Genomic DNA, 23,453 nt, shown 5'->3' with positions numbered 1-23,453 from the left:
CTCATACACGTCCAATTGCAGGGCTGTTTACAAACGGAAAACGGAGAGACTGTTCGGGAGAGCTTGTGAAAACTCGACGATAAGGTACCTGACCGCCCCTAAATTTTTCTCAACGGATTTAGACGATTCACAAAAATGATCAATTTAAGAAATAAAACGGCGGATTTCCGTGGATCCGCGGAAAATTGCCATCTATGAATAAATGACCACTAAATTGAATTAAAACAAAATTTGGGAACTGACCTTCAAACTCCCAACAAGAAACCCAGGATAAATAACACAGAAATTGAACGAGTAACGGGAAGTACATTTCTGGGAGTACAATGAGATAAATTCTCATTGATAACCAAAGGAGAAAATTGTGACTGTAATTCACGATTATGCATCAAATATGAAAAGCATGAGCCCACTTTGTATCTCCCAAATGTATTTTGAGAGTTTCTATGCCGCTCAATATGACTTACTGTATGTGTTTCTGTCAAGGTGTTAAAAGTCAAAATGAAGAATCTGGCTTGGCTGCTTCTGTACGCACTGATCACCCTGTTCTGCCATACAAGAGCACTGTCCCAAGTTGCTGTTTATGGCGAACGGGGATCTGATCTTGGTATTAAAGTGTTTCAACAAGTCGTCCGCTCCAAGCCTCTGGATAATGTGGTCCTTTCACCTCATGGAGTGGCCTCTGTCCTTGGCATGCTGCTACCAGGAGGTCATGGGGAAACCCGCAGGCAAATCCTCAGTGCTCTCCGATACAAGAAAAACGGTTGGGGTGATTCAAGTCCGCAAGATTTTCTGAGTGAAGTTGAGAGACTTGTAAATTATGTTGAGGGCCATTTTTTTCATTTGCACAGGACCTTACAGAATGTTGAAGAAACTGCACAAGACCTTAACCGCTAAGTCCAACCAGGATGCCATTCTCATTGCCAACGGCATGTTCTCCCCAAAGGGCTTCCCCATGCAAAAGAGCTTTGTTGACATCAACAAAGCTAACTTCCAGGCTGAGAGCAGGAGCGTCGATTTCAGTGACACCCAAAAGGCAGCAGATAAGATCAATGCCTGGATCAGCAACAAAACTCGAGGCAAGTCTTGTTATGAACTGCAGCAGATCTCTCAATTAATTTTTTTCTTTAACGAGGCCTTCTGTTTTATGTCTTCTAACAAACGGCGTCTTTTTGGGGTTGAATGCGACATTCTTACATCACCAAGAAAATACACAGAAAGGCTTGTTCTGTTTCTACAAATGTATCACTGCGAATGTTAACAAACTACCTCCGCTGTTCGGCAAAGATGTATTCTCTTGACAAATACACACATGCCATCACAAAAACGTGCCCTAAAACATTGATAGAAATTATCTGAAGGAAAACCGCTTCAAACCCTGCGCCTGCCGTTATTGAAAAGGGTGATGACATTTTATGGAAAATGCATCACACAATTATGTGCATATGATCCATTGAATGCTCATCAGAATTCTTTTAGTGTTTTTGGTTAGAAAAAAAATTGACCCTCAATTGCATTTATTTCAATGGCCATCAGTACCTGGATTTCTGGTCTTCACGCGCTGTCACGGTCTCTCTCCCACGTGAATAGCAGGGGTCCACTCTCTATCCTTCCCCATATAATACTGGGCAAATTTGGCTCGTTTCCCTGGCGACCAAGGGTAGCACCTGAGAGTTGGACTCAACTGGCTTCTACTTGCAGCAGGAGCCAGAGTATGGGGGGGCAAAAAAAGCAAGCGCCCATGAAGGTGAAAGAATGAGCCCATTGACTTTTGGAGGCAGCACTTCATCCAGTATAAAAGGGGTCCATGTGATTGGTATATGAGTTGGGATCAGTCGTTTCCGCTCTTGGAGGATTGGCAGCATAAAACTGATTGGAACACCTAAAATAAAGTGCCCCCTTTTAAAATTAATACATTTTGTTTCAAACACATTTTTCACGCAGTCATTTCTAATAATGCTCCTGCTGAATATTCATCCAGGTCACATCACAAGCCTGATCAAAGCAACTATGCTGGATTCTGCCCTGTCTCGCTTGGTCGTTGTTAACGCCATCTACTTCAAAGGCTTGTGGAAGTATCGCTTCCAGCCTGAAAACACCAAGCTGAGGCCCTTCACTGGGGGCGATGGCCAAGTATTTAAGGTTCCTATGATGTCCCAGCTATCAGTCTTCAACATTGGTAAGTCATGGTGATCTGTGCATTTTTTTTTTTTTTTTTTTTTTTGGTTACTAAATAACATTTCTGGTACTGTAAGGATTGTGGTCATAAGACATCTTGAATTTAGTGCAGATGTGTACAAAAAATTTTGGAATAACGGTGTTACTGGCTCAGCCATTCACTAATTGAGTAATAAAATTACTTTTCCACAGTTGCTGATCATATAGTGCCACAATACTTGGGACAAAGTGCCCATGTCATGTGTGAATGCTCTGTTGTATCAATTTTAATAGTCACTTGGTTTATTTCTTATCATTTAGCACCTCACCACAGAGGGATATATTCAGAGTTGCAACTGCCTGATTTGCTAGCCCTATTATAGTGCTTCGAACCCATTGCACAGCTCATGCTGTCCTACCCTCATTTACACACTCGCTAAATTGAAAGCTTATAACTTTATCCATTCATCTTTTAATCTGCTTATCATCACAAGGTCACGGGCATGCTGGAGGCTATCTTCAGGCAGTAGGCGGGGTACACCCTGAACTGGTTGCTAGCCAATCGCAGAGCGCACATAAACAAACAACCATCCGTGGTCGCAATCGCACCAAAGGACAATTTAGAGTGTTCCATTAACCTGCCATGAAAACTCCACACAGGAAGACCAGAGCTGGAATCGAACCCTGCACTGTGAGGAGGATGTGCTCACCAGTCGCCCACCCTGCCTTTATAACTTTGATTCCCAAATTAATTTTATCTGAACACATTTTACCCTTCAAAAGTCAGATGGGCATTCACCCACAAGCACAGGCATCTTGTTTTCTAAAGGCGGTACAAGGGGCATGTGCCAAGGCACGAATCCACTGCCCCCAACATCCCTGTTATCAAGTAGAGTACAACTTTATTGTCAAATGCGCTGTATGTGCAACATACAGCACAGATGAAATTTCTTCCTTCTCAACCAGACAACAAGAGGAGCCACTGCGGGTGTCCGCGCCGCTATCAAAAGAGCAGTTAACATAAAATGACAAAATAATACAACACATAAGACACAGTTGTGCAATCTTAACCACTTTTCCTGCATACACTTTGTTGTTTGAAGCAGTTATCGATGAAAAAGGAGCGAATCAAAGTGTCCTTTTCACCAGTGGATCAAAGACATCATGCTGAAAATGTGCACACGTCTGCTACAAGCTAAGTTTGCAAGCAACAAGAAGCTCTCGCGTCCATGAACGAAAAAGAGATTGGCTCTCATCTCCTGTCCCATGTAAATCCGCTTCAATTCCAAGCCGCGACTCCCAGTCCCACATACGCATCGGCGCTGACGCTCCTTCTCATCATTGGCTCCTCTAGCCATGCATGCATGCATGCATGCATCCATCCAGCCGCAGACCGTCCAACAGCACCGATCTTTGCACTGAACAAAGCGGGGCTGTGAAAAATGCTGCCCATTGCAGGCGCAAAACGCAATCGCCGCAGGGCTGTCCAGCAATGACAGTAAAATGGCACCGACCTTCTTCCCAATATAAATCGGTGCTGGTATGCGTGTGCTGCCGAGAAGGCGCATCCACGAAGTACAGTTATTATAAATGTAAAAAGACCCTGGAAAAAATCCAATTTAATGGACATTCAACATGTCTATTAAAAGTATCAGAGGCAACATTGTCTTGCTTTTTATAACATGGGTACATTAAATGAGTATACTCTGTTGAAAAAGTATTGAAATACTGCAGTGTATATTTTGTCTCATGCACTGCATAATGAACATTATATACAGCATGCGTCTATCACACTCCCCGCACCACCCCTGGTGCCTCGTGCATTGATGTGTACGCAAATCTTAAATATTCTTCACCAGGCGTAGCCAGCACTCCCCAGCAGGTGGCGTATAAGGTGATCGAGCTGCCCTATCATGGCAACAAGACCAGCATGCTGATTGTTCTACCCACTGAGGAGGATGTGCCTCTATCCCACATAATCCCACACATCAACACAGCCACTGTGCAGAGTTGGGGAAAACTGATGCACATGCGGAAAGTGCACCTTCTCCTTCCCAGGTAAAATGCATGATTACACTCAAACCACAGTTCCAACTTGCTCAATTGAATATGGCAACTAATGTGCTGGTGTTTGTTTATGTCTCTAGATTTACTGCGGATTTGGAGGTGGATTTAAAGGCCCCTTTGTCTGTGCTGGGTATGACAGACATGTTCCGTCTGGACAAAGCAGACTTCAGGCACCTGAGTGAGTGAAAGTACCGTCAATCCCATTCCAAATATTACATGATGAATTTTATGTACAGGGGATTTAGTTAGACATGAGCAAAGCTTGAAAATATGGAGGGAATGTTGGCTGTTTACTGCTGAGAGCTTGTCAGACCAATGTAATAGGTTTCGACATTTGGTGTGAAAGTAAAAAAAACAAACTTCCCCTCTCCATTTACGGATGACGCTTCAGCGCACTGTTGCCACCCAGTGGTGTAAAATAATAAGACATGATTCCTGCTCCATTTTCTTTACATTTTAAACCTGCACAAGAAATTGGTCCGTTCGTGGTCCTCTTCACTCAAAATGCACACAGTAAATTTTGCAAATACTGCAGTCTCTATAAATATTTAGCTCTTGAGTATATTTGCTTTCATCTGGAATTGTGTGTGCTGCCTTAGGTTCAGAGCCTGTATACATCTCCAAAGCCCTCCAGAAAACCAAAATTGTGGTGAATGAAGATGGAACAAAAGCATCAGCTGCCACTGGTCGGTGTTTTGGTGAAACTGCTGTGCATTTTTTGATTGATATGCTCTATTGAATATGAATTTTTAATGCTTTTTTCCCCCCTCATGTTCAGCTGCAATTTTGATGGCTCGGTCCTCTCCTCCTTGGGTTTCAGTGGACAGACCTTTCCTCTTCCTCATTCGCCATAACCCAACTGGTACAGATTTTTTTCTCCTCTTCATATCTGTGGTTACATTGCATTAAAATCATGCAGATTCCTGCACTTTTCACTTTTCCACAAGAAAGCCTTGCATCTTATGTTTATTTCCCCCAGGTACACTCCTCTTTATGGGTCAAATCAACCAGCCCTGAAGTCAATGTCCGCTGTGCAGTCCCCCCGCCCCTAGTGGTGTTGTAGAATGATGGGAATTTGCTTGCCTGCCCACAGATGAACACACTTCAGCTGTAGATATTTGTCATCTTGCCTTTTGTTAGTAATTACCAGAAATGCATGACATGCCTTAAGTTGTTTTTTTTTTTTTAATTCCCTCAGCTATATGTATTTTTTTTAACATACTGAATTTGTTTTGTGTATTTTATTAACTCTGGAGTAGCATAAAATGTTGACTATAATTTGTTTTATTTTGTCCATTTCAATAAATATCACTCCAGTCAAGTTATGGCGACGCGTGTCCAATCTTGAGGTGTTGCCTGCAGCGTTTCAAGATTTTCCTCCACTAAGAAAGGTTTCTGTTGTAATTCAGACTTCATTTTGGAGCAATAAATACTCATTTCTGAACTGCTGAAACAGATTGGCTTGTAATAACTTGGAGAATCTGACAAGGTTCTTAAATATGACTTGTTTTTGACATTTTAATCTTTTGACAAAGTGTAATCCATACTTTTAAATGAGAGTGATAGATCTCATCTGTTCAGTTTAAATTTCTTAATGAATACAATTGTAAATATTCTAATTGCCAAACTAGGGGTCAAATTTTGTTTTAGTAGCTTATTTATTCCATTCTGGATGCCAGGCCTCAAATGTTAAATGAACTCTTGGCAAATGTTTCAGGATGACATTTGCCCAAACAAAAGAGATCCGCAGGGAGAAAATGCTAAGCACAGCAAGGTCTTTCTTTAGTGGCAGCGCCATACAAAATTGGATTTAATCAGCCTTTGAGGTTTTTCAAAGTAGCCTCAAAAACTGGGTCATTCATTCTTGAACTGAATAACAAAGAATTATATTTGGGAACATGTCATTCGGTGGACAGGCAGTTTTGAAACACTCGTCTTACTGACTGTAAAAATGTGCCGTTTAGAGTAAAAATATTAAACTTTGAGCATTTGGCACAACCTATTGGACAAAACGAACGTTTGAATCGAACATGCACTACACAAATGTAAATGCACCACTTAGAAAAGTACATTTAAAATATGCAAATTACAACGCAAATAAAAAAAATGGCTGGATGATTTCAATGTTTACACCAGGGGTGTCAAACATACGGCCCGCGGGCCGGAACCGGCCCCCAAGGAGGTTTGATCCGGCCCGCGGGATGATTTAAAAGTGAAAAAAAAATGCATTAAAGACACAGAATGAATATTTTAAATAAAATGCAATTCGTGGATTATCCGCTAGTGGGCACACTGTTTTGATCACAGTTAGAAGACAACATTGTTTTGATCGGGGAAGAAAACAGCAGTCTCAGTCTGTCACCGAGATAGACCCAACGCAGCAAATGATATGAAAGTGCCAATCAATGCTTCTTGAGACCAAAACAAAGGAAAGAGATGATATTTTGGTGATTCATAGCACAGTATGGTATAATGTTAATGGTCTGGCCCACTTGACATCTACCGAGTCCGTATGTGGCCCACAATGTGAAATGAGTTTGACACCCCTGGTTTACACCATTTCCCCAGTTAGTCTCCAGCCTCAAAACCAGCGGCTCACTTGTATTCTGAATGGCTCCCATCAGTCACGTGCCCAATGAGACTTCGGCATTTTATGGCGCCCTTGAATCAAAACCAGTGAACTAATATGAAAAAGCTACAGGTTTACTCTTCGCATTTCCATTTGCATGACTTTTTTCACATTTCACAACTCACACAGTGTTAAGGATATTCGGCTTTCAGGTGTTTTGATCCATGAACAGACCGCCCCCCCCCCAAAAAAAAGAATCCAGGTCAATTGAAATTATTTTAAGTCTTCATGACGCGTGCATTTTGACAGCAGTTTGAAAGAAGCACTGGAAGAGTTCTGAAAGTGTCAAATGCGACATATCAATTATTACTGAACCAGAAAATTTACTGGACTGCGGTTTCTTGCAGAACGGCAGGTTACACAAAAAGTACTGAAACATTGAACAGTTGTGCATTATGGTGACCTGTAAATGTTATATAGTGCATTGTGTCATCCTGAAATGACCCCCAAAGTCGAATACTGACTCTGACTCGTATCATCGCTAACTTGTGGTGAGTACGACAGCGCCAGTCACGCTGCGCGGATTGCTGGGCTCGCGCCATGCAGGCATTACGGTAATAGGAGCAGCGGCTCTGTGTGTCAGCTGATCCTCCTGCACTGGGCGAGGAGAATTAGCAGCAGGAAAACATTGTTGCTGGCTAGTTAAACCATGGCTGCGGAGATCCATTCGAGGCCTCAGAGCGCCAGGCCAGTTCTTCTGAACAAAATCGAGGGACACGCAGACGCTGTCACAGTTGCCGTTTTAATCCCGAAGGAAGATGGAGTGATCACTGTCAGCGAAGACAGGTGAGTTTTCCAACGTAGCTAATGCTCATGTTAGCGTTATTGGAATAGCCCGCGGATTTGCAATATTTTGGATGTATATCGTGTACAAGTAGTTTGTACAAAAGCAAAAAAAAAAAAGTTAGAGGCAACTGAAACACCTATAAAACTGCGAATACTCAGATTTTAGCTGAGACGTTTTTTGTTTGTTTTGTTTTGTTTTTGCTTTAGAGGTTAGCTTTGCGACTATTTGAATAAATTAATGCAATCAAGTTTAGTTGGTTGAAGCTGGTGTGCTTCCTAAAACCCTTTTAGTCACGGATATTTGATGGCTTTCATTAGTTTTGTCGCTTTTTGAATGAAGGTTTTGGGGATACTGAACAGCTAACTGTAGCAGTAAAAAAAAAAAGTTTATTTTCTTGTGTTCCAGTCTAATCCCTTAAATCAATGCTTGTGTGTCTCCTATGTGTTTCGATTCAAAACTCTGTGCGTATGCATGAACGAGACCGCACAGTTGTTTGTCACTGCTATCAAAGGAACAGCCACAGGCTGTGTCCCGTGAACATGAACATCCCATTTGGGTGGGGACAGAAAAACTTAAAGGTCAGATGTGAAATAAACCTGGCCAGCCATATTTTGAGTAATAAAGGGTAAAACTATTTCAAGCATACTTTCGATAGTTTTTTTTTTTTAATACCCAGGTTCATAGTTGGACCCTTAGCAACACGCTTAACAACTAAAATGCCCTTGTTCGGCAATCTCCGGCGAGTGACGTCATTTACAGAATGCCAGTCGCCAGTCAGCCATTGTCATGCATTGTTGATTGTCCTTTTGACTGATCTTTGCCGTTGTTATCTAGTTATTTGGCGAAATGTCTCAGCTTCGTGTGGCGATGCACTGTTCACATTCAGCCAAACCGTTGTTTGAAAGTCCAAAAGAAAAGAATAGGGCACCTAAATGTACCCTAAAATTGGCAAGATATAGTTTCATTCTCACAAAAGAATTTCCCATCAGTGTCGACGAGCCTTCTTTGTTTCAAGCAATTATAGACCTCTGTTTTCTCAGCCGGATTTGCACAAAAAGTTGGTGTACTAATCAATGACTACCTGCTGGTATTCATGAAGACATTTGAATTCAAAGTATTGTACGTGCACATGTATGTGACCCTGTACGAAAACATTAAAAGTATATGAGTACATGGATGGAATCCTCTCTAATGCTTAACAACTGTTGGGGAACAGAGTCGACCTTACTCTTCCTCCGCGTTTTCGTTAATTTCGGACGATGAGGATTTTGGTTATTCAAATACAGGCTGGAGCCGATGAACAGTACCTTCGAAGGTTTTATTTGCAGAATATTCTGGGCACCCACGGTCTACAGACAATGGCTGCGGATCACGAGTGCGAAGGTGTAAGAGGTTCACAACACATTTATATCGTCAGGGGTGGTACCGAAACTTAGGACGTGGCATCGGACTCTGTTTCTCCTAAACTCATCAGCTTGTATCAACTGGTGCTTTCTGAAGTTCTGTGTGTCTCCACATTGTCTCCACAAAGGAAGAACTGATATCATCAAGTGATTGATGATTCAAGGGTGATGGATGATTCAAGGGCGCAAAGGTCTACTTGCAGGCATGAGGATGTGTGTCTTCTCATGCTGACATGGGATAGTACTACAGAATATATAATAATACACACTTCACAACTAACAATGCTGCCGATATAATGCGCGGAATGGCCGACAACACAACAGAATCACTCTAGCAATGACAATGTAGGACATCAACCCACGAGGACATGTGCTGTCAGTGCTTGCGGATATACATGGACCAAGTGGTTAATATCATTGTGCACAATTTACGGCACAGCGAATTGCAAACAAAAACACTAGGCTAGGAACTGCAGCCTATGTAGCTTACCGTTCTTCCAGTCCCGATGGGTCTCGTCTCCACTCCATGTCCGGCCATTCAGGCACACCATTTTCCGCATCCTCAGCATCTGGCTGGTACATGTATGCCCAACATACATCCTGCCAACAGCTTCTTCTTCCTCCAACTCTTCAAACACCTGTATCCCCTCAGATAACTGTGACACATCGCTTTCCGAATCAATTTCTGACTGGCTTTGTACATTTCCATAGTGAGGCCTGCTATTGTTGTCTCAAAGTGGCATCACACTTCCGAGTTTGACACTCGTCAGGATCTCACTTCAGGAAAACAATTACTTTGTCAAATTAACAAAATAGAAAATATGTTTTTGTGCTTTGTTTAATGTATTTTATTTAATTATTTTACTTTTGACATAAAAATATTTCGTTTTGGATTTTCTAAAATGACTTCTTATGTAAAACACTTATGGTTGGATAATGTCAGACAACTGTAGCTAGTTTTTCTTAAAATTCACATGCACATCTCCACTCATGTCCACTTCAACCTCTGAAAATATCAAAACAACTTTTTGACACCAGAGTACCACCTAATAAAGATTCTTAGCTCTCTAAGTACCACCATAAATTCTTAGGTTAAAAAGCCTAGTATCGTAGGGCTATGTCTTCATCAAAACCAAAGCCAAAGGCTTTATTCCTCCAAAGTCATATGATTGGAATCGACTGTAACACAATGGATTGTGGAATCGACTTTTGTCTTCCACAGCTGCTTCAGATGCTTGCCCCTCCGCGCAAGTTGCACGATTGTTGTTTGCTGCTGCAGTCTAAAGTACGCTAGAGCCTACTGCAGTGCGCTTGAACAGCTTTCGCCCTTTCCATATGCAACTAGTGCACATACAGTATTTTACAAGCGTGACTAAGAAACAACTTGAAGTAAGCACACACATTATTCTTTTTTAATTATCTTTGTTATTTGTTGTTGTTCGCTATCTGCTGAACTGTGCATAAGTGCCGGTACTGAAAATGATGTATTGTTTCATTGTTGTGACAGTGAAGTATTGCAGTATTGGTACATCATATGGCATATAAAGGATTTTTCTCACAGGCTCAATGGATAGACCAATACTCAGAAAAAAATTGGAAATTACAAGAAAGGAGAAATGTTGAGTTACATGAGTTAAAGAAATGTTTTAGAGCCATTTCTAAATGACCGCAGATTCCAAGATCACTTCAAACTATTCTTTACAAGGACAGGACAAGTTATTTAGATGTATCACCCCTTTGCACATACTGTATCTGGAACGTCACCTTAAGATGAAAGCAAATTGGTTTGATGTTTAGGAACAACCCACAAAGCGGCAACACTTAGCCTGCCATTAACTGGAAACATCTGGAACAAAAGCTACACAGTGAAGAAAGCTTGATTTCGCCATGGCCTAACAGAGTGCCAACCAAGAAAAAAGCCCCTGCCTCTAAATTGACAGTGTCAAGCTTGACTGAAATTTGCAGCTGCTCACACAAACAAGCCAAATGCCTTCTGGACTAAAATTTTATGGTCAGACAAGACAATCAGTGCACTTTTTGGTATAGTAGAAGTGTAGCTTTTAAAACGAAGATTATTGAACTGGTTGTCAAGCATGGTGGTGGTAAGAGCATGCCCTCCAGCAAGGGTCACCAACGTGGTGCCCGCAGGCACCAGTTAGCCCCCAAGGGCCACATGTATAGTGCGCAGGCCTGTTCTTAAAATACCTCACTGGTGATGTGACATTGTGATGAGGACGCAGTTAAAAGTTAAATGACCACCATTTTTATTCTTTACTCCATTCTTGGTTTTGTACATTATGCACAACTCTCATTTATTGTGCAATAATCTAATTGTAACATGTATTTGTTGCATATCTTGATGCATTTTTATGCTTTTGAAAACATTTATGTCTGAATTTTGGGTGGACTTGGAACAGATAAGTTTTTTTGCAAACATCAACCTCAACCTTATAGAAGATTTGTGGTGCATACATCAAAGTGAGGTCTGCCCTACCACTTCTGCAAAGAAGAGTGGTCAAAAAAAATCCAGCTTCAAGTATCTCAGAAGCTTGCTGATGACTGCATCACGTTTGTTTGAGGTGAAACGTTAAACCAAATATTAGTGGCTATTGTTTCACTATTGTAGGGATGTCAAACTCATTTTTGTCGCGGGACACACTGTAGCAGGGAATTTGTTAGTTTTTTTCCTCAAAGTATAGTTAATGTTTTAATAATAAAATCATATCAATGTATAATTTGCTTTAATGATATATAAAATGGTGTGGTGGGCTGGATCTGGCCCTTAGCTCTTGACTTTGACGCATGTGCGCTAGTGTTTAACCACTTTTTGTCTGAATTCCTTGTTAATATACAGTAGTGCTTATATGCGTTTTGGCATCCTGTATCATAGCACAACTACTTTGGTGGAAAGAAATTGCCTTGGTTTACACAGTAAAGTATCGGGTTGAAAATACGGGCAGCTTTTAAATGATGCATTTACTTTCCTTGATTCCAAACTAAATGTTTCAGTTTTTCCTGACGTGATTTAAAACAAATAAGCGAGCTTCCTTTTTCCACGTTCAGCTTTTAAAGCAGAGATCAGAAAACCGATGGCGCCATTATGGTTCAGTTTTCTGATAATTGCATTTTGCATTTCATTTCCAGAACCATCCGGGTGTGGCTAAAGAGAGATAGCGGTCAGTACTGGCCAAGCATCTACCACACAGTCTCCTGTAAGTAAGACTGCATCACATCAACGACAAATGTGGCGCGATTTAGGAAATGTCCATCCATTTTACAATCGATACACCTGACTACAAAACGACTGGTGCTAATGGTGATCATTTCCATGGCTTTCCCTGTTTCAGCTCCCTGCTCATGTATGTCATATCACCATGACAGTCGACGTATCTTCATCGGCCAGGACAATGGTGCAGTTGTGGTGAGTGGAACATTCTGAAAACAAATGACCTTGTTCTCACTTCAGTGTCAGTCTTAGTCTTTTGGCTGTTCTCAGCTTCTTTTCGTCATAAAAGAATGCTAATTTAAATGGGTCTCCTCCAAACGCCTTTGAGGTTGGGTTAGTTATTTGATTTGAAACTTGTTTTTTTTTTTGTTTGCTTGCCCCAAAGGAGTTTCTCATCTCTGAAGATTTCAACAAGATGAACCATGTGAAAACATATCCAGGTGAGATGTTTCGATAATGACACAATCCAGCGTGATCAGAGTTGGTGAGACCGGTTGGAATTTGCTAGGTCTGCTGTTGTTCATAGTTCTTTAATCTAGTTTGATATTCATTAAGATTTTTTGTTATAAATTCCAACTTAATTGATTTGTCTAAATTGTTTGCTTTCTTAATGGTAAAAAGAACATGCATTAATTTAGTTATTAACAAAACATGCCAGCCTATTTCATTGAGGTAAGGCTCATGGATATAATTTTATTGCATAGCCTTAGACAAAGGCTAAAGACAAGGAGGCCAAAAGTAAAGCTAACTTTTACAGACCGATGACCAATCGTGTGTTCTTGCATCACCGTTTCTCAATGGGTTTACGTTCCTTCAGACAATGTTTCTGAAATTCTGTCTTCTCGTTAATGAGTCGAGTAAATTCATGCCGCTAATTACAGTTTTGTTCGTGCTGTTTTACCCACAATGCACTCCAGCATTAGAGTTTGACCTGCGCAATAATGAAAAAAGCCCTCCCAAGGAAAATTTCAATGAAAACCTCAAAACAGCACAATTGTATTTCCGATCACATCCCAAGGGGGTTTCCTGGCTCAAATTGAAGCAGAGGAGGCAGTACGGTTCTGTTCATTCATACGTATGCCGTGCCCCCACCCTTGACTCAAACAACCTTTTTTTTTCCCATCAAGTACAGAGTAGTTGTTGTTCTTCAACATAATGCCGCATGACTTTCTTAAATGGCAATGAAGATCTTTTTTTTTTTCCTGACACAATCTTCATTCAGCCTACTCAGTGGAATAGGAAGCTGTTGCGGCAAATAGCCAGTCTGTTGTGTAGCACATGTCACCACTGGAATCTGCCCTCGATTTGCAGAGATGGAAAAAGTCATCAAAAGAAGTTCTTTCCTCGGTTCACGTCATTTGTTTTTCATCTGTTAACATTTAATGGATTATTCACGGTGGCTCTATAAAAGCACGATCCGTTGCCCACACACTTAACAAAAACAAAAATCATTGCTTAAATAGTCTTCACAATAAATACTTAAAAATAAATTCACTATAGTTTTTGAAAATGTCTCAGAAGTGGGTTTTTCTTCACTCGGTGCCTGCAAGAAAATATTTTTGGGGGGTGGGGGGGTCTTTGCAGAGAAAAAAAAAAAATCAACCCTGAGCCTGCTTTACCAGGTTTCATCTCAAGATATATAATAGAATAAAATACTATGTTACGATCTTGTCCAGTCTAAATTTGACTGCATCTGCTTCTTCATATGATTGTTTTACACTATTAATCAATTATAATAAATCATAATTCCCTCTGAAGTCTTGCGTTCATATTTTTAACGATGAGGAAATGCATGTGATAAAAATGTTACATCATCGATATGATGGCTTTGATCTTTTTTGGTCCGATTCAACTTTCACTTTCCATTCGTACCACAAACCACCAGCAAAACCTCATGCCGTTCAGCGGCAGGGTAGCGGTGGTTTGGGAAAATGTTGAGTTTCACAAGTTGAAAATAAGTTTCGCTTTGATTTAAAAAAAAAAAAATAATAATAGGGTTATATTGTCCAATCACTTCAAAAATGTGTCTCTGAGTAGCTGTGATTATGCTTTTCCCACTTTACCAATAACTATGATCAGTCTTGGTGGGTGAAGGTGATGTGATTGAGCATCAAACTACTTCTGTCTTAGTAGTGCAAAAGCGTCGTGTGGAAGGCCCATGAGCATTGGCAATCATATTCCCTATATCCTTGCCGTACTCCCAAGAATGTAGTACTAGTAGTAGTAGTCGTGTCCAGACCCAGCGCTCTCTGCGATCAGGCTAGGGGCGCATTGCAAATTTCTCCAGTGTGGGACAAATAAAGGTTATCTTATCTTATCTTATTAGCCGTCCCCTCAGCTGGGACAAGAGGTCCCTCTTGAGGGCAAGGTGCATTAGTGAGCTGTAACAGAGCTTGTAGAAAAGAATCATCCAATTCCTCACTGGCCAAAATTGATCTACCAGGAGACAGACACTGTAGTCACCTGAGAGACGTGAGGAGCAGTTTGTGTCTGTGTGTAAACACAACAACAAACAACAACTTTTGTTTTTTCTTTCGTTTCGTCATCTCAACTCAACTCAACTCAACTGTATTTATATCTACTCACGTGTGCATGAAATTTGACCTTTGCACTGGACCCATCACAGTGAACACACACACACTGTTAGTGGCCCCTTCTGGAGCAGGAGTCTGCTTACCTGGATGCACCCGGGGAGCACTTCAGGGTATTGGTATCCTGCTCAAGGAAACCACAGCCGTAATGTAATAGTGAGTCCATCAAACCGGACCACCTCAAAGCCTCAGCTGCACCTACAAATTTGGATCGGGAACAAATGGCCTTGGGGTGAGTCTGGAAGGGCTGCACAAAGAGGATGGGAAGTATGAAGTCTGGTCTTCAGATGTCCAGCTCTGTGAACCCAGTGTGAATGTAGGGTGGCTTTGTGGTTATTAGGCAACACTCAGGGCGCAAACAAATACAAAAACTCTCTTTCGCGCACTTTTCTTTCTTATAAAAGAAGAAAAAAATGGTAAAAGTTCAATAAATCAAGTGGCAACAACAGAACAACCCCTTGAGTTTAAATAAAATGTGTCTATATTTGACCACAACAATGTCCGCTGCAAAGAAGCTGCAACTAAAGTATTCGTGGTGCAACACTCATATTGATCAAAATCAAGACCAACATTGATTTCAATATTGGGACTATTTGCATCAGTCCATCCGCCATTATTAGTGTTTCCTGAACTGGTCGCCAGCCAATCACAGGGCAAAAATAGGCAAACAAACATGTGGCTTTCAATGTTTGCTCCTGCAAGACTTAATTTGACATGATGTATACATATGTATGTGCGTTTTGCAGCTCACCAGAACCGGGTTTCAGATATGGTGTTTACCCTGGAGAGCGAGTGGGTTGTGAGCACCGGCCATGACAAGAGTGTGAGCTGGATGTGCACCCAGAGTGGAAGCATGCTGGGGAGACACTATTTCACTTCATGGGCCTCCTGCCTACAGTATTCCTTATTTATCGCATTTTTGTTTGGTTGTTTGTTTTGACATAACCATTTCACTTGAGTGGTTTGAAACCTTAACTCCCTGCTCAGATATGATCATGAGACTCAGCACGCCTTTGTTGGCGATTACTCAGGGCAGATTACACTGCTGAAGCTGGAGAGGCAGACATACTCCATTATCACCACACTGAAGGGTCATGAAGGTATTTCATTTCAAAAAAAAAAGCACACACACACACTTTTATTATATCTATACAGGTTTTGTGTGTGTGTGTGTGTGTGTGTGTGCGCGTGCATGCGTGCGTGTGTGTGTGTGTGTGTGTGTTTATATATTGTTGTTTTTTTAATAACTAAATGTGACCAAATAAACAAGAAAAATGTTGTTAATCAGTAATCAAGAAAAAAATTGTATCAATAGAATACTCAATCCTAAAAAATATTTAGTAGTGACAGCCATGTAATTTTCATGCTCATCAACCCGTTATCCATTTAAATGAGCCTCGTGGCTATTTTGGGAAACTTATATTAAATCACATGAACATAAGGTCTGTTGCCTCTGCCTTAAATATGTGTGCACTTGGAATTGTGTAAATGCAAGTGGACTTGATAACCTGACTCGACCCCTCCCTTTGCTTTTATTTGGCCATTTTTTTTCAAAGTTTGCACAGTGCAGAGAACGATTGAATATTGAACCAGAGGATAATCTCCATAACTCATCATGTTTATTTTTTCCCACATCTTGTGTTGCTTACAGTTTAAATATTTAACTACAGGAACTAACAGCTTACTTAAGAAACATTCATATTGCCACCTATTTAGCTATTGGAGTTGAAAAGGCTCACATTACAAATGCATTCCTTCTTTGATATCTCCTAAAGTCCAGCTTGTGGGGCTCCTCCGTTCGCACTGGGTACAGCCTCAAGTTCCATATTAGTAAATAAGGAGTTGAATGATTCATCCAGTTCTAAAACTACAGTAGAAAAGGTTTAATTGTATTTGCGATCACCATTAAGTTTAATTGACTGCTGTGCTTAAACACCACGGCCTTTCGCAAATTTACGATCTGGAGAAAAAAGAAAAAAAAAAGTGAAGTTACCTGGACCAGTACTCCATTTTGCTCTTAGGACCACACTTGTGGAAATGAAAACATATATTTTTGCTGAAAATATGCTTTGTTATTTTTGTCAAACATACTAAAAAATAAAGTTTCAATCATAATGATGTCCTTCCTTCACTTACTCTCATGACATACCTTTATTCTCACGTGAGGATCTAGAAATACCTTGGCAGCCCCCCAATATTTTATTTTTTGTAAGAATTGTTTAACGTTTAACACTAGTTCTATTGATAAGAAAATAAAGAAACAGCTCATGTGCAGTACATTGAAAATTGTAGGTTTTTGTTGCGACAATAGCTGTAGTTACATTTTATGCCAGCAGATGGCAGTGTTAAACCTAAGTGCAGATTCTTTTTTTTTTTTTCCCTTTGGAAGAGAAATACACAAGAGTTATCAGACCTGTGTAAGTGTGTGTTCTCAAAGAGCAGTATTGCCCAACCTTTACCGAACCAGTTGTTTGACGTTCGGCTTACTCCCTTTTAGTTTCAATTTATAATTTCTCTGTGCTCACACATTGCATCAACGGTAATTCTTCAGATGTTCTGACATAGATGAACAAAGATATAATCATAATGAATAAATAATCAATTTGGGTCAAATAAAATCGGATAATATCCTGTGGCACCCCTGATGATCTCTCATGGAACTTTTGGGTGCTCTTGTTGGGAATCACTGGCCTAAAGGCTAGTAAAAAGTACACTAAGTGGCTCCTGAAAGCCAACTCTTGCTTTATAGAACTGTATGTACGAAGTGACATCAGCCCTGTTGATCTTTTCAGGTAGCGTAGCAGCTTTGTGGTGGGACCCTGTCCAGAGACTGCTGTTCTCAGGTGCCTCTGACCACAGTGTTATCATGTGGGACATAGGAGGGCGCAAAGGACGAACCTTACTGTTGCAGGGACACCAGTAAGTCTAGAAGCCTTGCGGTTGTGTTCTTAAAATGTTTTGAATGGTTAACCAAAGCGCTTGAAATGTCTTCAATGAGTCTGCCTACATGTCATAGGCAGGTCTCAACGATTTCCGGCATCCATCTTAATGTGACAGTTACACGTAGTAACTGTGAACACATCGCAAAACGTGACAGTATATCCTCAGAGATCATGACTTTGGGGAATCGTGCATTTGTTCGGCAAAAAGGAATGCCAGCGGCTAATACCAAAGCCCAGCCAATGTATGCCAAAGCCAGCACAAGTCATGACTTATAACATCATGTTTTGAATGGAATTCAGAGCCATTTTGAGCACAGCAAAGTGCTCTGCGCTAATTCACTGATGTTGAACTTACGGTGGTGAAATGTCACGTTGTGACAAAAAGTGTGACGGAACACTGCTCCCTATTCGTCATCTCTCCCAGTGAGCGTGTCCAGGCACTGCGCTACCTCCAGTTGACCAGGCAGTTGGTGTCGTGCGCAGCTGATGGTGGCATAGCAGTGTGGAACATGGACACAACCAGAGAAGAGGTTTGAATCAATATTACATCTGTGACAAAAGAAAATAGCTGTGGAGAATGACTTATGAGGTATGACTGAAGTTTATTCAATGTGGAGGTGCTCCTGAGTAACCCAGATTGCTGGATGTTAAACTGTTGTTGAAGCTTCCTCTAGTTTACAAAATAACGGATGGTTGGGTGCTGTGCTCACCATTTTGATTTCCAATTGAGGCACAGAATGTGATTTATTTATTGATTGATTGATTGATTGACTGACTGACTGACTCGCAAAGTGTGTTGCGAACCCGATTATTTCAAGCCTTGGCCGGTGTATATCCCGGACTGGTTGCCAGTCAATATCAGGGCTAAATGTAATGTAATTTAAAATCCCAATTGATTTTGCAGTTTGTGTAATTTGTTGAGAATGAAAAAAAGCATATTAACATACAGCCAAATCGTTTCCCAATAAGGTATAGATTTAGAATCCTACTCAGAATCAAAGTGAAAAAAATGATGTGGCTCAGTTTTGTTTGTATGACATCCGTTTGGGCCTCCTTATTGAAGAGTCAACTGATGGTTTCCAGGGGAACCTCATCATACCAGACCGAATCAGATTTTGCACATCAAAGCTGAAACCTTTTCTCTTACACCTTATTTTGATCTGTTCAGATATTTGAAAAAAACGGCTTCTCTATCTTCAGGCACCTCAGTGGTTGGAAAGTGACTCCTGCCAGAAGTGTGAGCAGCCTTTCTTTTGGAATGTCAAGCAGATGTGGGACACTAAAACCCTGGGGCTCAGACAGGTATTATTGTTGTGCCGGCAGCAAGGTGCCTTTGAGACATATACTGTATTTTTTATTGGCATTGTGCATTGTTTCACTGTCATTAGTATGAATGTGAATGTGTGTTTTCTGTGTTTCAGCACCATTGCAGAAAATGTGGCAAAGCTGTGTGTGGTAGATGTAGTTCCAAACGCTCCACGTTCCCAGTGATGGGCTTTGAGTTTCCAGTGCGGGTGTGTGACACCTGTTTTGACTCTATCAAAGAAGAAGAGTGAGTCCAGTGTTGTGTATTTTTCACCTAATATTGTAGTTTTTGTTGTTTATGAGGACTGGGGACAAAGCTGATGAACTGAGCGTTGTGTTTGTGTGCTTTACAGCCGAACACCGTTGGCCACGTTCCATGAGGGGAAACACAACATTGCCCACATGGACATGGACCTATCCAGAGGCCTGATGGTCACCTGTGGAAGTGATCGCATTGTCAAGGTTGAAAACGGTTCTTTTAAAGCCGCACAGTTTATAAACCGTCTTTGATCATATGTCATTTAAACAAACGTGCTTCGGGAGCAAATTATATCTGCAACAGTGCTGTATTTTCTCGACTCCAGATTATTAGTCACAAATAGATTGCATTCAGTGAAAACAGTTCGAGGTTCAGTAAATCAAGTCTGGCATCGTTGAAAGACATATTACACTATATCGAATGCATATCCATTGAGGGATCAGGTCATCTGAAGCAGGGGTCCGCACACTTTTGTGGGCCAGCGAAATTTTCTTTCCCAAGAATATAAAACTAAACAAGGCTATTTGAGTTTAAAACTTTTCAACTGAGTAACGAGAGATGGACACAAATCCAGTGACCAAGTGAAGGGGAATTCAACCTGAAAACTTTATTGACGAGAATAGATTAGATGCTGCCCCACTCGTCCAAACACAGCATTCTGATCAATATGGTGCGTGTGGAATAGGAGTAAAGCAGTAAAACACACCCGTTTTTGTCCATGTCAGGGGTGCGTCAATTTTGCCACTTTCTGTCAACTGAATATGACCTCACAGTTGCTCAGGGCTCAGATAACGACCAATCATGACTCAGCTTCAGAAAATAGGTGAGCTGTGATTGGTCACCTGAGCCCTGAGTAACTCTGAGGTCATTTGTTGACAGAAAGGTACAACATGGGTAACCCTCTGACAAAACAAATAGATTTTGCTGCTATGTGTCCGTGCGTGTGTGTGTGTGTGTGTGTGTGTGTGTGTGTGTGTGTGTGTGTGTGTGTGTGTGTATGAGAGATTGTAAAGAGCAAGGTCATGCAACAGCAGTCTCCCAAAAAGTTGCTGAGCATTTTCTTTCGCATTATGCTGTAAGTGATGGCTAAAGGTACTGAAACTTGTTGGACATGCTACATGTTGTGTCTAAAGTAGTGGTTCTTAACCTGGGTTCAATCGAACCCTAAGGATTCGGTGAATCGGTCTCAGGGGAGCCTCTGCCCTGGAGGTTAAGACACAACCCGACTCAACATGTCAATTAGTTATGACACGCCCGCTTGGCCATCCCTGGCTGCAGATGATCACATTACATTGCTTGTGCAATCAGTGCTGCGGGAAATGTAGTTCGCTCTGTAGTCAACGTGTGACTGTCGTGACAGTACGTCGTAAAATTAAAAAAAAAAAAAACTTATGGCTTGAAATTTGACTTACTTTTTTTTCTGTTTTTAATAAATGTGTTTTTTATGTCTTGAATTTGGAAAAAGTCATTTTTTTGTTTTTCACTAATGAAGGGTTCGGTGAATGTGCATATTGACTGGCTGGGTTCGGTGCCTCTAACAAGGTTAAGAACCACTGGTCTAAACTATTTGCTTTGATGATGACAGTTAAGTGCAGCAGTTATGTCACATTTAAAGAGTCATCTTAGTGTTTTTTACTCAGGTGTCTGTCTCAACAGATCTGGGATATGACGCAGGTGGTTGGCTGTAGCTTAGCAACAGGCTTCTCTCCGCGCTGATTGGTCAAGTCACTCCTCCTGGTGTCATGGAAACCCCTCTGTACAGTGCATCATCGCCATCATGCCTGGACTCTGCAGCTTCTGGGGGATGTGCACATGTGCGTGCGTGTGTGAGTGAATGCCAGTAGTATAGGTCTGATGTGCATCTTTTTTTTTTTTTTTTGTTCTCCTTGATCCTTGATCTATTTCACTACTTCAATTCATCGTGAAAGTGTATATGAGTGTGTGTGTGTGTGTGTGTGTGCACCTGACCCCACACAGAGCACAAAGCACAATGGTGTGTGCATGTGAATGTGTGCATGCCCCCTTATGGGAAGAGTGTCAATGTTAGTGTTTACGTTTAATATTTCTGTTTCTTTTGACAAATGTTGACAATGGTCAGTTGATTATGATTTCATTTTTTTATCCTTGTACTGTAATCTTCATCGATTCCTGACCTGCCACCCTTGTAAAAACATACACATGCTTCCGTCGCATATTTTTGCAGTCCACTAACTGTCTTACTCGGTGGTAACATGTATAAACACTGCACCTGTACACACCCTGCTTTATGTTTAAAGTGAAAATAGTTGTTTGGAATGACTTTCTAATCCCAGTTATCAGTTCCCACCGTAACCTTTTTTTTTTCTGTGTCTTTTTCACCAGAAGGCCTTAAAATCACTCTCAGGAGGTTTTACATCAATGGGTTATCACTGGGCGGGGCTCTTCATATTTGGTGTTACTCCAACCATTTAGTCAACACAACCATTCAAGTGTGTGAATCAGCCATAAGTCATATCTTAAGTACATTTCCAAATGACGCTGTGTACGCCGTGGTGCAGCTGCTCTGATGCTGACCCACCCTCCCAAGGGTTGATCCTAAGTGAGGCAAGAAAACCTACTCCGTTGCTATAGCAACAGATCATTGCAAAATGTAACACTGTTTGGTAGCAGCTTCAAAAATGCCTTTGCTAAGGTAGAGAAATTGACTGTTGAATGAAGTGTTGGGTAGAGAAATTCCACTGCTTGCAGGTAGACATGTGACAATGATGGAGAAAACTCCAATGCCTTTCGAGAGTTATGAGTAAAATAAATGTATTGGATCTCAATTGGATTTTTACCTCAAAGGCACAATGGACAGCTGCTAGAATTTCGTTAAACACTAAATGCTACACATAAGCTTTGTTCCCGCTGTATCAGGTATGTCAAAATGCCTTAAAGACAGAAGGACACACTTGTGATTGTCCCCATGCACTCTCTCAATGAATTTCTGGATGTTTCCTATTTTGGTTTATTCATCCCTCCTTCCCCCCACACATGTGTGTTATCAAGGATTCCACTTTGCAGGGAACTCATCCCTACACTCGGTGAAAGAATAATTTTGATTTGTGGCGCTCCTATAAGTGGTGGCTGATTTGTGCTTATGTTGGATGCCTGCCTTCTATGGTTCTAAAGTAGTAAACACCATATATTCCTTATCACATTCCACTTTTTGATGTAGTGTATATTTATATATGCAGTAAAGTATTTATTATCTGTGTAAATGGTTTTTTTTCCTGACTATATAATTACAAACTGGTGACCTTGGAATACAGTACATGTGCATTTTAAGAAAATATATGGCTGACATCACCTGCAGTTTTGACTGTGCTAGTGAACTCATAGGGCGGCATGGTGGCCGAAGGGTGAGCACGTCCACCTCACAGTGCAGGGGTCCAGGGTGCCTCTGTGTAGTTTGCATGTTCTCCCTGTGCCTGCGTGGGTTTTCTCCAGGTACTCCGGTTGCCTCTCATATACCCAAAACATGTGTGGTCAGTTAATTGAGCATGCTAAATTGAATCTGAATGGATGTGATCAGCTGGCAACCTCGCCTACTAGCTCAAGTACGCCCACAAGGATAACTGGCTCAGATAATGTGTTTGTGTGTGTGTGTGTGCGTGCGTGGGTGTGTATATATCTCCATCCATCCATCCATGCATTTTCTGATCCGCTTTATCCTCACAAGGGTGCTGGAGCCCATCCCATCCATATACCATAATACCATCCATCCATCCATTTTCTGATCCGCTTATCCTCATAAGGGTTGCGGGGCGTGCTGGAGCCCATCCCAGCTGTGTCCTGGTAATAGGCGAGGGAAACCCTGAACCGGTTGTCAGCCAATCGCAGGGCACACAGACAAACAACCATCTGCACTCACACTTTGGGACAATTTTGAGTGTTCAATCAGCCCGCCATGCATGTTTTTTGGAATGTGGGAGGAAAGCGGAGTAATTTGAAAGTGACAGAATTGTAAAATGATTCTCAAAAATTATGCTGTTGCAGCTTGCTTTTGCCACAATTTTGGAAAGTAGGCAATGAAAATTAATTTCACATTTAATGGGTTGTCAGGCACTCC

General features: G+C 41.2%; 2 protein-coding genes across 2 annotated transcripts in view; both read left to right on the top strand.

Moving 5' to 3' along the window:
* serpine2 (serpin peptidase inhibitor, clade E (nexin, plasminogen activator inhibitor type 1), member 2) overlaps nt 1-5,542 on the top strand; it is a 9,559-nt gene extending 4,017 nt beyond the window's left edge. Inside the window, exons 2-9 of the mRNA XM_019861319.1 lie at nt 483-760; nt 849-1,076; nt 1,979-2,176; nt 4,014-4,212; nt 4,302-4,399; nt 4,821-4,907; nt 5,000-5,083; nt 5,201-5,542. Of these exons, the coding sequence (XP_019716878.1) occupies nt 499-760; nt 849-1,076; nt 1,979-2,176; nt 4,014-4,212; nt 4,302-4,399; nt 4,821-4,907; nt 5,000-5,083; nt 5,201-5,238 (1,194 nt within the window). The 5' untranslated portion in view covers nt 483-498 and the 3' untranslated portion in view covers nt 5,239-5,542. The remainder of the gene's footprint in view (nt 1-482; nt 761-848; nt 1,077-1,978; nt 2,177-4,013; nt 4,213-4,301; nt 4,400-4,820; nt 4,908-4,999; nt 5,084-5,200) is intronic.
* Nucleotides 5,543-7,422: 1,880 nt separating this feature from the next.
* wdfy1 (WD repeat and FYVE domain containing 1) lies at nt 7,423-22,602 on the top strand. Its single transcript, XM_019861584.1, has 12 exons — nt 7,423-7,636; nt 12,185-12,252; nt 12,388-12,461; nt 12,652-12,706; nt 15,604-15,754; nt 15,845-15,957; nt 17,650-17,776; nt 18,224-18,329; nt 19,000-19,101; nt 19,221-19,351; nt 19,458-19,566; nt 21,020-22,602. Exons 1-12 carry the CDS (start codon nt 7,500-7,502, stop codon nt 21,077-21,079), a joined length of 1,233 nt encoding a protein of 410 aa, XP_019717143.1. The 5' UTR covers nt 7,423-7,499; the 3' UTR covers nt 21,080-22,602.
* The last annotated feature ends 851 nt before the right edge of the window (nt 22,603-23,453 follow it).

The sequence above is a fragment of the Hippocampus comes genome, unplaced genomic scaffold (genome assembly GCF_001891065.2).
Source record: "Hippocampus comes isolate QL1 unplaced genomic scaffold, H_comes_QL1_v1.1 scaffold122, whole genome shotgun sequence".
In the NCBI taxonomy this organism is placed as follows: domain Eukaryota; kingdom Metazoa; phylum Chordata; class Actinopteri; order Syngnathiformes; family Syngnathidae; genus Hippocampus; species Hippocampus comes.
The sequence above is the reverse complement of the archived record's forward strand: the minus strand, read 5'-3'. Positions and strand labels throughout refer to the sequence as shown.